At 42.7% G+C, this 14,271-nt stretch overlaps 1 protein-coding gene across 1 annotated transcript in view; it reads right to left on the bottom strand.

The window, feature by feature from the left end:
• NEK9 (NIMA related kinase 9) overlaps positions 1-14,271 on the bottom strand; it is a 35,224-nt gene that overhangs the window by 8,591 nt on the left and 12,362 nt on the right. The window contains exons 9-18 of the mRNA XM_053928700.2: positions 12,071-12,121; positions 11,428-11,620; positions 9,695-9,839; positions 8,862-9,062; positions 8,638-8,684; positions 7,320-7,475; positions 5,918-6,026; positions 5,246-5,407; positions 2,245-2,415; positions 1,423-1,482 (exon numbers count right to left, since the gene is read on the bottom strand). Coding sequence (XP_053784675.1) covers positions 1,423-1,482; positions 2,245-2,415; positions 5,246-5,407; positions 5,918-6,026; positions 7,320-7,475; positions 8,638-8,684; positions 8,862-9,062; positions 9,695-9,839; positions 11,428-11,620; positions 12,071-12,121 — 1,295 coding nt within the window. The remainder of the gene's footprint in view (positions 1-1,422; positions 1,483-2,244; positions 2,416-5,245; positions 5,408-5,917; positions 6,027-7,319; positions 7,476-8,637; positions 8,685-8,861; positions 9,063-9,694; positions 9,840-11,427; positions 11,621-12,070; positions 12,122-14,271) is intronic.

The following is a 14,271-nucleotide window of genomic DNA, read 5'->3' on the forward strand; positions in this document are numbered from 1 at the left end:
AACAACAAGCACTAGAATGGTACTTTCCAGTCTGGTAGCCATATATGGGTATTGAGCCATTGTCTGAGTGCTCAGTAGCCGCCCGTGGCTAGTGGCTATGGCACCGGGCGGCACAGACACAGCACATTCCCACTGCTGCAGAAAGAGCAAAGGGGCCGTGCAGAACTAGAACAGTGCCTACACAGCGCAACCTGCTTTCCAAATCCCTTCTGTGGCCTCCTACCTAGATGTAACAACTGTTTAATTTTGTATTTATCATTGTTTCCTTAAAAAAACTTGAACACGTATTTATGTATACTTAAGCAATATATTACTTATTTTGAACTCTATAAAAGGCATGTAGTCTGCTGTAACTTGCTTTTTACATTTTACATTATGGAAATACTTGCAGATGTTCCTTTTCATCTTGTATAACCACCGGATGGTCATAACACATTCAACCACCAAATACTGACTGCCAGGCACTCTTCTAGGCGATGTGGACAAAATTAATCCGTAAAAAGCCCGAAAAATCCTTACCCTTACAGAGTTTACACTTTCTAGCCAATGGACATGTGCTTTTAGTCTTTCGTTTTTTCCTTTAAATATTGTTCCAGCAAAACAAAGCCCTAATAGAACAGATGTGCTTTAGCAAAAAAATATTTTATCATTTGTGGCAGGTATTAATATGCACAAATAAATGCCGAGGAATTAATTACTGAAGGAAACTAGTAAGGGGTGTGTATGTGTGTGTGTGTGTGTGTAAATTCAAGTTCAATAAGTCTAGATCAGATTTTCAACTATTCTTTTTGCAGGATTATTCTGCTTTTATTCTGGGTTTTTATCAGTTTGATCCCACAAAATTCCAGAATCCAGGTTCTGAGACATCAGACCACAGGTACTCTAGTAAATGGAAAACCAAAAAGGAACACAGATCCAATTTCCTGGCACGGCCCCAGATAACACAGCACCAAGAAGAAAAAAGCCAAAGGAAAACTACCAGAGAGCTTTGGGCTCATTTTCCTAACCACTTGGAAGTTTAGTCAACTTTTAATTTTGCGAGCCTGTTTTGAAGAACTATTTCTATACACTAGAATACCCCTAGGAATACCAAGGAAGTATAGGGAGACAGGATCCATAGCCCTGAAGCAAGGTAAGGAAAGGAACAATACATAAGTCACATTACAATGCTGGGCAAGCCACTTAATTATCTCCATATGTGCGGTGGCAAAGATGTGTTCTAACTCCAACCACAAAGTTAAGGCCGTAACTTACTGTGACATCCACCAAAATATGATCCCCCCTCTTGATCCCTGTATTCCTCATTTCCCAAAGATATTTCCTACTTCCTTTTTTCTTGGGCCGGGGAGGAGAAGTGCATGGAATCCAACCCCAAGTCCCACATCTCACAAAACCAGTGGTACCTAAGACATTGCTACTTACCAGTGCCAATGGATAAGCCGCTGCTATTGGAACGGATGGTCTTAGAGTTCAATACTTTCTCTGAGGAAAAATATTCAGTAGTTAAGTAACATATACAGCTATAGGCAGGAAAAGTGAGAAGGACTAGGAGAGGGAGTTAATCTAGGGGATAATGGCTATCCCTCACTCCAGATAGATTAATTAGTTTTAGGTATTACTATCGTAAGCCAAGAACCACTAGCTACTCTAACTATGCTCACTATGTAAAGCAGCTATTCTCCTTAACTGTTCATTGGAAAGCTTCAGAAAGTAACAATGCCTAGGTCCAAACCCAGAGATTCAGACTTCAATGGGCAGAGATTTCTAAAAGCTCCGCAGGGAGCCTAAAGTGCAGCCAAGGTTGTGAACCACTGATCTAAGAGAATGAACTTGGGGATCCTCACAGCAGGCCTGTACATAATTCAGTTCACAACAAAGCAATCTTTATGCAGAAAGCAGTTACGATTTAGCTTCTCTGTGAAGGTGTACTGAATGTTGCTCACAACAGCATGAACACAGACGACAAATTAATTAGTAGAGGACTAGAAGTGACAAATTCAATGTCAAGGGAGGCAGAGAACAAAGTCATTTTAAAAAAATCAAGAGGTGGCCAACGACAAAGCTCAGGAAGTGACAACGTGCTGTTCCTACCACTAGGCGCGGCATCGCTGACATTGTAAGAGTAACAGAAGTAGCCTCTTTTCTTCGGGACACTTCTGTTTCCAGGAATGGGGCCACCAGTACCTGAGGTACAGGTCTGTCCTCTGTCAAAGCCACCTCAACCCACACAAATGAAACTCTTACCAACAATGAGAATGGTGTGCCAGCCACGGCAAGACAGATCCGGGACATGATGCAGAGATCCAAAAATAGGCCGAGGCCAGGAGGTACAGATATCGGAGCCGTGCGTTCTCTCTGCGGGAGTCATGGCCAGGCGACCGTTACCACCATTGCCCCAGGCAAAAATGTGATTATCTAAGGGGAAAACATCGAACAGCAGATAGTTTAACAGAACACCGGCATCCCAACTCTTTGGGTTTCCCATCTGTATGACACAGAGCTGGAAAGATTTCCCACTGTAGGCAAAACGAGGGGCAAGTGTTGATTCCCCTATGTAAGCCTAAACAATTCCTGATCCCACCGCGGTAAAAACCACCGCTGCTCCTACGTACTGCCCTTCACTCCTTCAACCATTTACTGAGCATCTCTGTCATGAAAGGCACTGCTTGTGACGCTGGGGCAGAGCAGTGGACAACAGTCGCTGCCCTGTGCAACTGACATTCTAGTGGGGTGAGACTAATAAATAAAAAATAAGTATCTAATACTTCAGGAAGTAGTAAGTGCTAAGAAGGAAGATAAATGGTAAAGTAGCGGAAATATAAAACAGTGGGGGAATCGGAGAAGTACTTGTAGACACTTGGCAGAGACCAACATGAAGTGTGAGAGCGAGCGAGCCGTGTGGATATCCAGGGGAAGAGCTTTCCAAGCAGAGGAAACAGCAAGTATGAAGGTCCTGCAGGTAAAGCAAGTATCACAAACGAGGCACAAGAAGGCCCCTGAAGCTGCAGCAAAGTAAGAGAGCGGACAGGGCCAAAGAGGTTAGGAGGGAGCTGGGGTCCTGATCACGTAGGGCCTCTGCAGGCCACTGTAATGACTTTAATTTTTATTAATTGAGATAGGAAACTATTAGAGGTTCTGAACAGTGGGTACTTAATCCAGCTGGATATCATGAGGAGAACTGACTGCAGGGGACCGAAGCTGGAGGCAGAGAGACCAGATGTAGTAGTAGATGCTGAGATGTGGCTGAATACATTCTGAAGATAATCAACAGGTTTGCTGATGGATGAGATATGGGGTATAGAGTGGACCTGCCATTTCCTGAGATGGGAAGGGTGCAGGCAGAACAGGTCTGTACAGAAAATCAGAAGTTTGATTTTGAATGTATTAAGTTTGTTTGAGATGCCTGTAACTTCTTATCCAAATAAGAACATTTATGATTGAAAAGGGGGGTGCTATTAATGAGTAAGCCAGGACAACAGGCACTAATCAGGACTGATCCGGGAAAACCAGGCTAGTACAGAGCCACCCTATCTTTAGACCTCTAAGTTGAGGGGCTGTTGAGTGAGTATGTAGGTCAGGGGCAGCATACAAAGCCACCAGCATGGGGGTGGGGGGCCATAGGCGGAGCTCACTTAGGGAGTAAAGGGAGACAGTGAAAAGATAGAAAGCCTGAGCCCTGGGCACTCCAAGGCTTAGAGGAGTTCGATACTGCTGGTGGCACCTGACCTACCTGCCCGTCTACTCTGTTTACATGTACATCTCTTCTTCACTACTAGACCGAGTTCCCTGAAGGGGTCTTTCTGGGACGCACCTCTACATTCCCAGAGTCTAAAAGAGAACCTGGAGCACAGCAGGCACTGAGTTTATTTGCTGTGTGAATGAGACGAACAAATACAGTTTAGGAGAGTACAGGAATGTTGATCAAGAAATAATAAGTACAGTCACAGAATCCAATTCTACCCCTCTCATTCTGAAGTTTAACGCATGAAATACACAGATCTATTTAAAGAAACATCACCTCTTTGAGGTCCGGTCAGAAAGTGCTACTAAACTAAACTTAATCCTTAGTGACATCCTGACACTGTGTTTCTAGGTAATATTTCCAGTTATCTAGTCCAACGTAAACAGTTTGCTTCCTAAAACTTTGTTTTGGGACAAACAGAGGCTAATGCACTACGCTGAAAGCTGTTCACTTAACTAAATACAGTTAACAGATAACTTATGTGACACTACCCCGGGGTCCCTCATGTGTATACAACAGGTAGACCAGAAGAAAACAAAGGCATCTCAGAGCATGAGCAACAGTCAAAAGAGAAGATGCAATGGGATTTGTTGTTTACCAGTCACAAGAAAGAAGCAGCTACACAAATCAAAAATGTTGATGATACAGAAGAGAGAAAAAGAGAAGAAAAAGCAGAAGAAAGAGGGAAGGAAATGAAGACCAGCAGATGTGACAGTACAAAAGGAAAGTGGTAACAGGAGCAAAAAGATGCTGCAGGGAAGAAACAGGTATGAGAGGAAAGAAGAAAATTCAGCTACAGCCATTCAGACAGCCAAGAGACACCGTACACAATCCCTCAAGCGTCAGCAATTCCTAAGACATCACTGCAGCGCAGCTGACCCTAATACAGGAGCAAGGGTAAAATTTGTTGTACTCTTCTCCAGCTACCTAGCCAACGTTTATTGAAACCCGGATGGTGCTAAACAGAGAGGGGGGCGGTTGGGGGGTGCGTGCGTGCGTGTGTGCATGCGTGTATTTAATAGTTCTTTAAAATTTTTTTATTTATTCATTTTAGAGAAAGGAAAGGGGAGAGAGAGAGAGAAAAAAAACCACTGATTTGTTGTTCCACTTATTCATTCACTGCTTGCTTCTTTTATGTGCTCTGATGGGGTATTAAACCTGCAAACTTGGTGTATGGGGACAACACTCTAACCAACTGATCTACCTGGCCAGGGCTAGTATTTAATAATTCTTAAAACATTTTACCAAAAAAGTTAAAGTAAAAAAAGCAGGAACTTAGAATATTAACCTGCCATTATCAATAAATCTGACCTTTTTAAAACAATCGTTATGCTGAACATGTGAAAAGGTAATGAAGCTCCATGTGCACAACTAACCACCCGTTTAACACAAGAGGTAAACATGTGATCCAGCCACACAAATAACCAGGCCACCTCTTTCCCAACCAAAAATTAAAACATAGCCATCCATCCAAAAAGCCTGGAAGGATGTGTACAGACTCACCATCAGTGGCCGCAATGGTAAACTCATCACCGCAGGAGACCCTGATCACTTGCTTGCCACCTAGGGGTCCCCCCAACAGGTTGATTCCCAGGCGCTTTTTATAATTCCCAACACCCAGCTGTCCACACTTGTTGCAGCCAAAGGTCAGCAGCCGGCCTCGTTCTGAGAGAAGCAAAAATAAATAACCAGACACAAATGGGTCATGGAACAGAGACAAAGAGCAGCCAATGCAGAGTTCCAAGGACTAGCCTCTGGTGGTCAGACTGCGTATGCAAACATGAAGCGAGCCACATGAGCCTGGACCTAAGGTAGCTGGGCTACAAGGAACCATGACCAATCAGAGCCCAGAAGGGACTCAATATTGTATTTTCTCTCTAATATTGTATTTTAAATGTAGAAAATCAGTACTACCTAACTTAGAAAACTTACAGAAGGTGCTAATTAAAACAGTAGTTGTCCGGCATTACAGGTGTGGCATTCTCACTGAGGCATGTGTGAGCATACATTTACGGCGATTATCAACAAACATCTACTTGAATGCCTAATCTGTGAATAACACTGGCTGCTAGGGGGAAATCGGAAGAATGTATATACTGTTTAGAAAAGCTTATACTCAATAGAAAAACAGCCTGAGCTACTGAGGGCTGCGTATACCATTGTAAAGCAACTCACCATCAATGGCAGCTGTGTGAGTCTTGCCTGGGGCAATCGTCCGGATCTTATAAAAGGACAACTGTTTGGCCAATGTGAAGGAGGTTGTGTAGGGCACTTCGTGGTATGCCTGGAAAAAGGTGAGACAAAAGTGGGGACTCCTGTGGTGAAAAGTGGTCGGGTAACAGGCTAAGAATGCTGTCACGGTGATCCAAAGGCCTTTTAAGCAAATCGTGGGAAAATGCGAGATTTCTTCATGCTATTCAGAAGAGTGAGCAATTTGAAATTTATGATTTATTTCTGGATATTTTCATTTAATATATTTGGACTGTGGCTGACTGTGGGTTAACTGAAACCTCGGAAAGGGCAACCTCAGGTAAAGGGGAACTACTGTAACGGTAACACTGACTATGCCTTTTCAAACCACACACTCTCCCAGGCTGGCCCCGAATTTGAGAATCACTACTTCGGAGACTGCTTTAAAAATTAATTCTTATATTTTGCATTTAGTCAGGAAACTTTTATCTCTTATTTTGATTCTTTTTTTAAAAAGATTTATTTATTTTTAGACAGAAAGGAAGGGAGGGAGGAAGAGAGGAAAACATCCATGTGAGAGAGAAACATTGATCAGTTGCTTCTCACACAACCCCCCCGCCCCACTGGGGCCCAGGCCCGAAGCCCAGGCCTGTGCCCTGACTGGGAATCAAACCCGAGGCTGGTGCTCAATCAATCCACTGAGCCACACCAGCCAGGGCTTGATTCTTTAGAAAGTGATAGACACGCATCATACTAACACAAAGAGGAGACTAAAACTTGTATCAGTGGTGAATTGCATGACATCCTTGAAGGAGGTGAATGGTAATTACATTTAATAAGCCTGTACAGGATCAGTGATTTGGGAGCAAAAAATCTACAAAACTCTCCAGAGAGGTGATACAAAGAAATATGGTTCTTTCATAATGTTAATTTTCTTATACCTATTTCAGTGATAAGGTAGAACCTGAATTCCAATACTTGATTCTTTGTAATCAATGTATTTATTGAGGTATAACAAACTATAAATTATACAGCTTGATACATTTTTTTGTATGCATACAAAAGTAAAACCACCATGCTGATCAAATTATAGACCATTCCCATCCCTAGAATCCCCTCTTCCACCCCTTGTGTTAATACCCACAACCCTCCTCCCAAAAGTAAGCACTATTTTAACTTTAGCCATCGTAAGTTAATTTTGCCTGTTCTTAAATTTCATATAACTGGAATTATATAGTATGTACTCTTTTGTGGCTGGCTTCTTTTGCTGAACATATCTGTGAGATCCTCACTTTATTCTTAAGTCTAATTGCACGGTCACTAACCTACAACAGCATTCTCAAAGAGATTCTGACGCTGTGCTCAGGACGCCAAAGGAGGTACTCACTTCATGGTTGATGATACCAGACATACACTGATTCAGACCCAGTTTGTTGGCCTCATTGAGTCCACAGGCCAGCACTTTGCCTGACTGGGTCAGCAGAAATGTCCCATCACAGCCACACTGAACTGCGACGATAATCAAGGCCTTGGGAACATCCACCTGTACAAAAAGTAAGACCCCTCAAACATAACTTGTATTAGGGAAAAATCCTCAGTCTTTAAAAAAAAATAGTTCTATGTTTAAGAGAATAACTACAGGGGAAGTACAGACTGCTCCATGCTCTTCAGATCTGCACAGCAGCTGAGAGACTACTGTTTTCAACAAGGAGCTCAAGTTTTAAAACAAAGTAAAAGAAGGCGGTCCAAGTCAGCTAAACAGATACCCCGTCAAGGTTTGTTTTAGCAACAGGTCCTACTTCAGAAAATTTCTCATAAAACATCGGGAAAGGAGAAGCTTCACTTCATTGCTGATGTTGTCCTCTGAGGTGGAAGGCCCCAGAAGAGTTATAACAGAAACACGGTAGCCTGGTGGGGCCCCCGTCTGGTTGCACTGTAAGTGGAGAGACAGAGAACTGAGGTACCAGCCAGGATTTCCGAATGCTCACCTCCCTCTGCAGCTAGCCAGTTACCTAGACAGGGCTGGAGAATGGTGGGGAGACATGTGGAGTGCCTGTGAAACCTGAAAACTCAAACCTGTTTCTACCACAGCCTTTCCAGGAGAAGAGGAACAGCTGACAATCCCACTGAGAATGGCCTCGCAAATACGTAAATTTTTAAAATGTAATAAACATTGTTCACAGTAAGTGGTATAGTTGACTGCAGCCGACCTCCAAGTGGGTGAGTCTGTGCCCCAGAGTGGGTGAGAGATGTGACCGTGCTCCTCCCTCAGCTGGTTCGGCGCCCGCACTTGCAGGGATGAGAGTAATTAGATACTGCTTCATACAAAATGACCCCTAAATACAAACAACTGTTTCACCCGGTATTCAACTGGGGCAACAAGAAGGGAAAACGGCTGTGTTGGAGTAAGAGAGAGTATGTTGTTTTCCAGTATGTTTCCATGGAATTTTCCAGGGTGCATTTAGCTCTCAGCCCCGAGTAAGATGTGACTCCAGAGTGTCCACAGCGGCTATATCCTCTTTCTTAACTTTTTATAACTCAGTCAGATGACAAGACCACACAGTGCTAACTCACATGGTCAGTATCCCAGACGGGAAATGTTTCGGAAATCAACACCTGGCTATGAGGGGTCAGGGAAACAGGACATGTTATTGGAGTCTGTGTGACCTAGACAGGCTTTAGGAAGACGCGGTTTCCGATTTTACCTTTTGTGGTGTGTAATAATCCTCTTCTGAATCCAAACCCAGTCGTCCTGAGACACACATGAGAAGGAAAATCATTAACACAAGGGCCTCCTTCCCAATGAAAATGTCCCATGAGATTCCCCTTTACTCAATGAACACAAGAGGCTGCACGACGCAGGTGGTGCACACAAGCCGGAAGGCAGGCTGTGCGCCGGGAATGAACGGACAGACCAGGCTGCACCTACCATATTCGCCACAGCCCCAAGAATAGACTTCTTTGTGTCGTGTCAGAACTACCACATGGTTATCCCCGCAGGAGACCTGCTCCACTGGGTTGTTCAGGAAGAAGTCCAGCGGCATGGGTTCTAGCACTTCAGGGCCTGCAGCCTTGTCCACCCCCATGCAGCCATAATAATCAGATCCAAAGGCATAGAGCTGACCCTCATCTGCAAAAGGAAGGAAAGCAGAACCCATCAAACGAATGATTTATTTTGTCCAATCAGAAAGCTGGGCAGGGCTGGAATGAGGACTATCCCAGCCAATGATCCCACATGAGATGATTATATCAGAGAAATACAAAAGATAAACTGTGGGAGTCTGGAGTTGTTTGTATTTAGGGGGTCACGCGTAGTGTTACAGTAATAGTTTCAAAAAGTGGTAGTATTACCATCTTAAAAGGGTTACAATTTTATTGGGGCCATCTCTCTTTTACAGAGAAAAAGGGAAGCACTAAGGAATCATAAAATGAGTACTGGTAAGATCAAAACTAAATGCGAGCTCTTGATTCATGATTTAGTGTCATCCACACCTGACTAGGTGGTAAGGTTATTTTTCCGCACACCTGGGACTTAGCACATCCCACCTCTTCTCCTTCATTCACTTGCCTTCTCCTGCTCATCACCCCCATAATAGTACAGCAAATTGGGCATGTTATTAATGTGTATATTTTCTCATTGCCTTTTGTTCTGTGAATACTGCCTTTTGTTATAAAATCCCAACTAAAACTGCACAGGTTTAAGTACAATACTCCACATTAAATACACCTGGATGCGTGTATTTAATTCTGCTGCTGGCTTACCTGTCACACAGACAGTGAAATCATCACCACATGACACCTGACGGATAGCCTTGCCTTGCAACTTTTCCACGTGCTTTGGCTGTCGGTAGGAGGCTTTGTCTCCGTGGCCCAGCTGTCCATGGAGTTTAGTGCCCCCTTGCATGTTCTGTGAAGTAAAGAGGTCTTGTGAAGTTTTAATTTTCATGCCAAAAGCTAATCTTCAATACAGCTTCTTATTAAGAAAAACAGTAGGAAAAGATCAGCTGGAAATTTAGAAATGGAAAAAAAAACGGGTAAGGAGATTGAACCTTTGAATGGTAGGTACTGAAAACCCCTGCCAGCAGGTAAGGGTTTAAAAAGTATCCAGGTTGGTATCCACCAGGCTTTGAAAGGGCAGTCCCAGCTTTATCTTTTTCTTTCCAGTCTAAAGTAAACTACGTATTTATTTAAGAGTGATCGTGAAAAAAATGTTATATAGGCTAATTTATTTTCTACAGGAGTACATCCTCTTGAAAATCCTTACTAGAAGGACTACAAATTTTGGTCACAGTTTCTCTGAAATATGGAACAGTTATAAAGAATCTGGCTACATCAAAGAGGCTGCTATATAGCATTGAGAATAATCCTAAATGACTTTTCAACATTTTTATAGAAATAATTGTTTTCATTCAGTAATTCAACTCTAAGTCCTTATATAAATGTTTTTTAAGGTGCTAATTTCATGCTACTTCTGGCAGCACACCCAGGAGCTAGTTCTTTAAGGGGTAGTGTTTTATGAAAAAACAAGTTAATACTCGACAATCGAGGCCATATTACACATTCACCCTTTCTATCAATCAGTAGCTGAGTTTCTCTACTCTGTCACACACTGGGGAATAAAGCCTGTCCTCATGGAGACGTTATCGGAAATTACCAGAAAAAGTGATCTCCCTCAGGAAGAGAACCAAGGGTCTAAAACAGGACGGGGTGAAGGAAAAGCAGCCTAAAGCGAGCCTGAGAAGGCACAAGTGAAGAAACAGGAGCAGAGTCCAGGGAGCATGCTCTCCTGGAAGCCCAGGGGAGACAATGCTTCAAGAAGGAGAGTGGCCCCTGCATTCAATGTTGCTGGGAGATCAAGCAAGATAAGGAATTGCTTGTAAAAAGTATCTTCTATTTTCACATGTGTAAGTTATTTAGTGAAGACTAGGTTCAATCAAATAACAAAGATGAAAGTTGCACTGTAAATGAGTGGGAGATAAAATAAATAGCAATACAGGTGATCTGTTCAAGAGGGTGAGAGAGAGGGTGGAATCCAGAGGGGAACAAAAGAAAATCCTAGTCAAGACACACCTTGCCATCTTCAGTTACTGATGGAGGCCTTGGAATTTGCCTGACACAGTACCCCGCTTCATTTGTTTACAAAGCAATTTCACAGATCCTAATTGCTCTGAACCTCATGGTAACAGAACAGAGTAATTTAGTAACTTTCTGAAATCACCCAGCTGTAAATGAGAGTCCAGTCTCCAAAGTCCAAACCTAGGGCTCTTTTAATTCATCCATCCAGCATTTACAAGTGACCTAATACATTCTAGGCTTTGGGCATTCCACCAGTGAATTCTAAAAAGACAAAATCGTTGCTCTCAAAGAAGCTTATATTCCATCACTCCATGCTGCTACTCCAGCAGCACATGTTCAACAAAAAATATGTAGACCTCCTGGGTCCAGTAAACAATTATGCTTACATCACTGTTCTAAAGTGCTTGGCTTTCACTTACCACCCAGGTGTACAGTTCCTTCTCCACCGTGACCACAGCGAAGTGAGTATTCCCTGCACACACCTGCCGAGCACTACAGCCACTCTTGATGACATCCAGTTTCTGGGGAGTGGATTTTCCACCGCCCCAGACATAGACTTCACTGGTTCGGGATGTTACCACAGCAATGGGTGCTTCAGTCACAGTGCTTGACCTGCCAACAACCCCCCAAACAAAGGCACATTTAATATAAAAACTGTATCACAGAAAAATGCTTCCAGTCTGTTCCCTGAGAAGAACTGCCAATTATGGTATGAGAAAGTATGTTCTTTCTCAGCAGCATACTTCAACCCTCTATCATCGCTGGCTTTGCAATTCCCGCCTCAGGGCTTCATCACAGCGTGGCCGGTTCAGATGCCAGTCTGAGTCATAACACCTACACTTCTCAGCTTTTCAACAAGCGTCATGGTAATGATGCCCACTCTAGCATGAGGATGAAATTACAGCATTCTTTTTTTCATAAATGACTATCTGACATTTAAGCAGATGTTGGCTTCTGAAAGGAGGCCAAGGCTAACTACTGGAATCAATGTACAGACGCAGCAAAGATCCCCTGGTGGTCATTTAAGATGTATTACTTTTTAAGAGTCTCTTGAACATTTACCTTGGTCTCTTCGTAGGTGCATTAAGCAGTGTGACTTTTTCCTCCATCTCTCTACCAAAAGAAAGGCAAAGATAGATGAGCGAAATTATAGGACCCTACATTGCACCAGTGTCTCAATACATCTCACAGACTGAAACCTCTACAAACCATATACTTCCTACAACATTACAGTACTTTTTGGAAAGTGCCTTGATAAAACTCAAACAGTCATACAGGCCTGGCTTTAGGCAATTCTTTAAACACAAGGGGCCAGAAGTTTGGGGCCATTTGTTTTCTATCCCTGAGAAATGCTCCAGGCTGGAACAGAGAGCCTTCAGACCTCTGACACACATTTTTAAGTACCTGCCCACTGACTCCCCAAACTCAACGTCTCTAAATCTCAGCTCATTATCTTTCTTCCAAACAGCTTTTCTTTCTGACTCTCCTATTTCTGTAACTGCCACCTGTGCCCCCAACCCCATTTTCCCAGTCAACAAGTTCTACAGATTCTACCTATACAATGCCCTACATACTCACCTCTCCTTTCCAGTCTCACCACCTTAGTTCTGGGCAGCTTGGCTTCCCACCTGATTGGTCGCACCAGAGTTCCAACACTTTACCCAGTTCTATACTAATGTAACACCGATGTTATTATTGGTACCTAACTCTCAGACACACCTCTCATCACATGAACTGTCCTCTCATAAACATCCAGTACTTATGTACTGTATCTTGAATTAAGCACAAATGCCTTTAGCACTCAAAATTCTTTACCTATCCTTCCAGCCTGCCTTCCCTCTATTTACTGCCCATGTTTTAGCCCAGAGTTCTCATTCTGCCGAAATCGGTAATAGCTGAATTCCTGGGGTAGTGCTTAGGCATCACTATTGTTTGAAAGCTTCTGAAGTTTTGCTCTTAAAAGTTCTGCCTAAATCGATTATAGCTGAATTCCTGGGGTGGTGCTTAGGCATCACTAATTTTTGAAGGCTTCTGAAGTTTTGATCTTAAAAGTTCTGCAACTAGAACCACTAACCCAGCCAAATAGGACTTAGTGTTTCCTGAATATTTCCTGCGACTTTCTGTGTCTGTACTTTATATGGAAAGCTCATCTTATATTTTTCCATCAAAGTACAAAGTTGTATATAACTTATGCATGTAAATCTACAATTATCTCAATAAAAATTGCAATTAAAAATTAATAGTGGAAATAGTTAAATAAGACATCACAATAGTGATTCTTTATTTCCCAACATAAAAATTTCCCAGATAAAAATTTTAAGTATGCTTAATCAGCTCCAAAGCATGATATTGCCTGAACATACATGGAACATGTACATAGGGTCACACTGCTGTATCTGGGGCATCACACATAATTCTAGGCACTAAAACACTGTTTCAGAAAAGAATCAGAAAAAGATTAATTAAATGACACAACAGAATAAAAGTTACTGACCAAACAGAAAAGACTGGAATTAGGTGTCTATTTAATGTATCTAAAGGGCAAGACTTGAAAAAGAGCATAGTAAATGTTTTAATATCGGGAAGAAATAGAAACAAAGAACTGGTATGGGGGGGGGAAGAAGGGCTGTAAAACAAAAAGAGTGTAATAGGATGAAATACAGACTGGAACATTTAAGAAGGATAAAGAACACCTCTTCCTTTAAGTCAGGGTCTGAAGCCTCCTGTAGAAAGTGAGGGACAAAGGCCCTCCTTTCCAGCTTCTACCCTTTGGGACAGCATGGATGAAACTGGAGAGCATTACACTAAGTGAAATAAGCCAGGAGGTAAAAGACAAATACCGTATGATCTCACCTATAAGTGGAACCTAATCAACAGAACAAACAAGCAAGCAAAATACAACCAGAGACACAGAAATAAAGAACAAACTGACGGTAACCAGAGGGGAGGGAGGAGAGGGATAATGGGGGAAAGAAGGGGAAGGGCGATCAAGGAACACGTATAAAGGACTCGTGGACAAAGCCCAAAGGGGGTAGGATTGAGGGTAGGAGATGGGGGTGGGTGGGGAGGGGGAAGTGGTGGCAGGAAAATGGAGACAACTGTACTTAACAACAATAAAAAGAAAAAAACAAGGGAAAAAAGATCTCCTTCCTACGTCTAGGGAAAAAAAGATCTCCTTCCTACGTCTAGAGCCTCCCAACAGAATAATTCTCAGGAAACAACCTGTCAGGAATCAATCAAGCTCAACTTTGTGAAATGGGCAA

This window comes from Desmodus rotundus, chromosome 7 (assembly GCF_022682495.2).
Source record: "Desmodus rotundus isolate HL8 chromosome 7, HLdesRot8A.1, whole genome shotgun sequence".
Classification (NCBI taxonomy): Eukaryota; Metazoa; Chordata; class Mammalia; order Chiroptera; family Phyllostomidae; genus Desmodus; species Desmodus rotundus.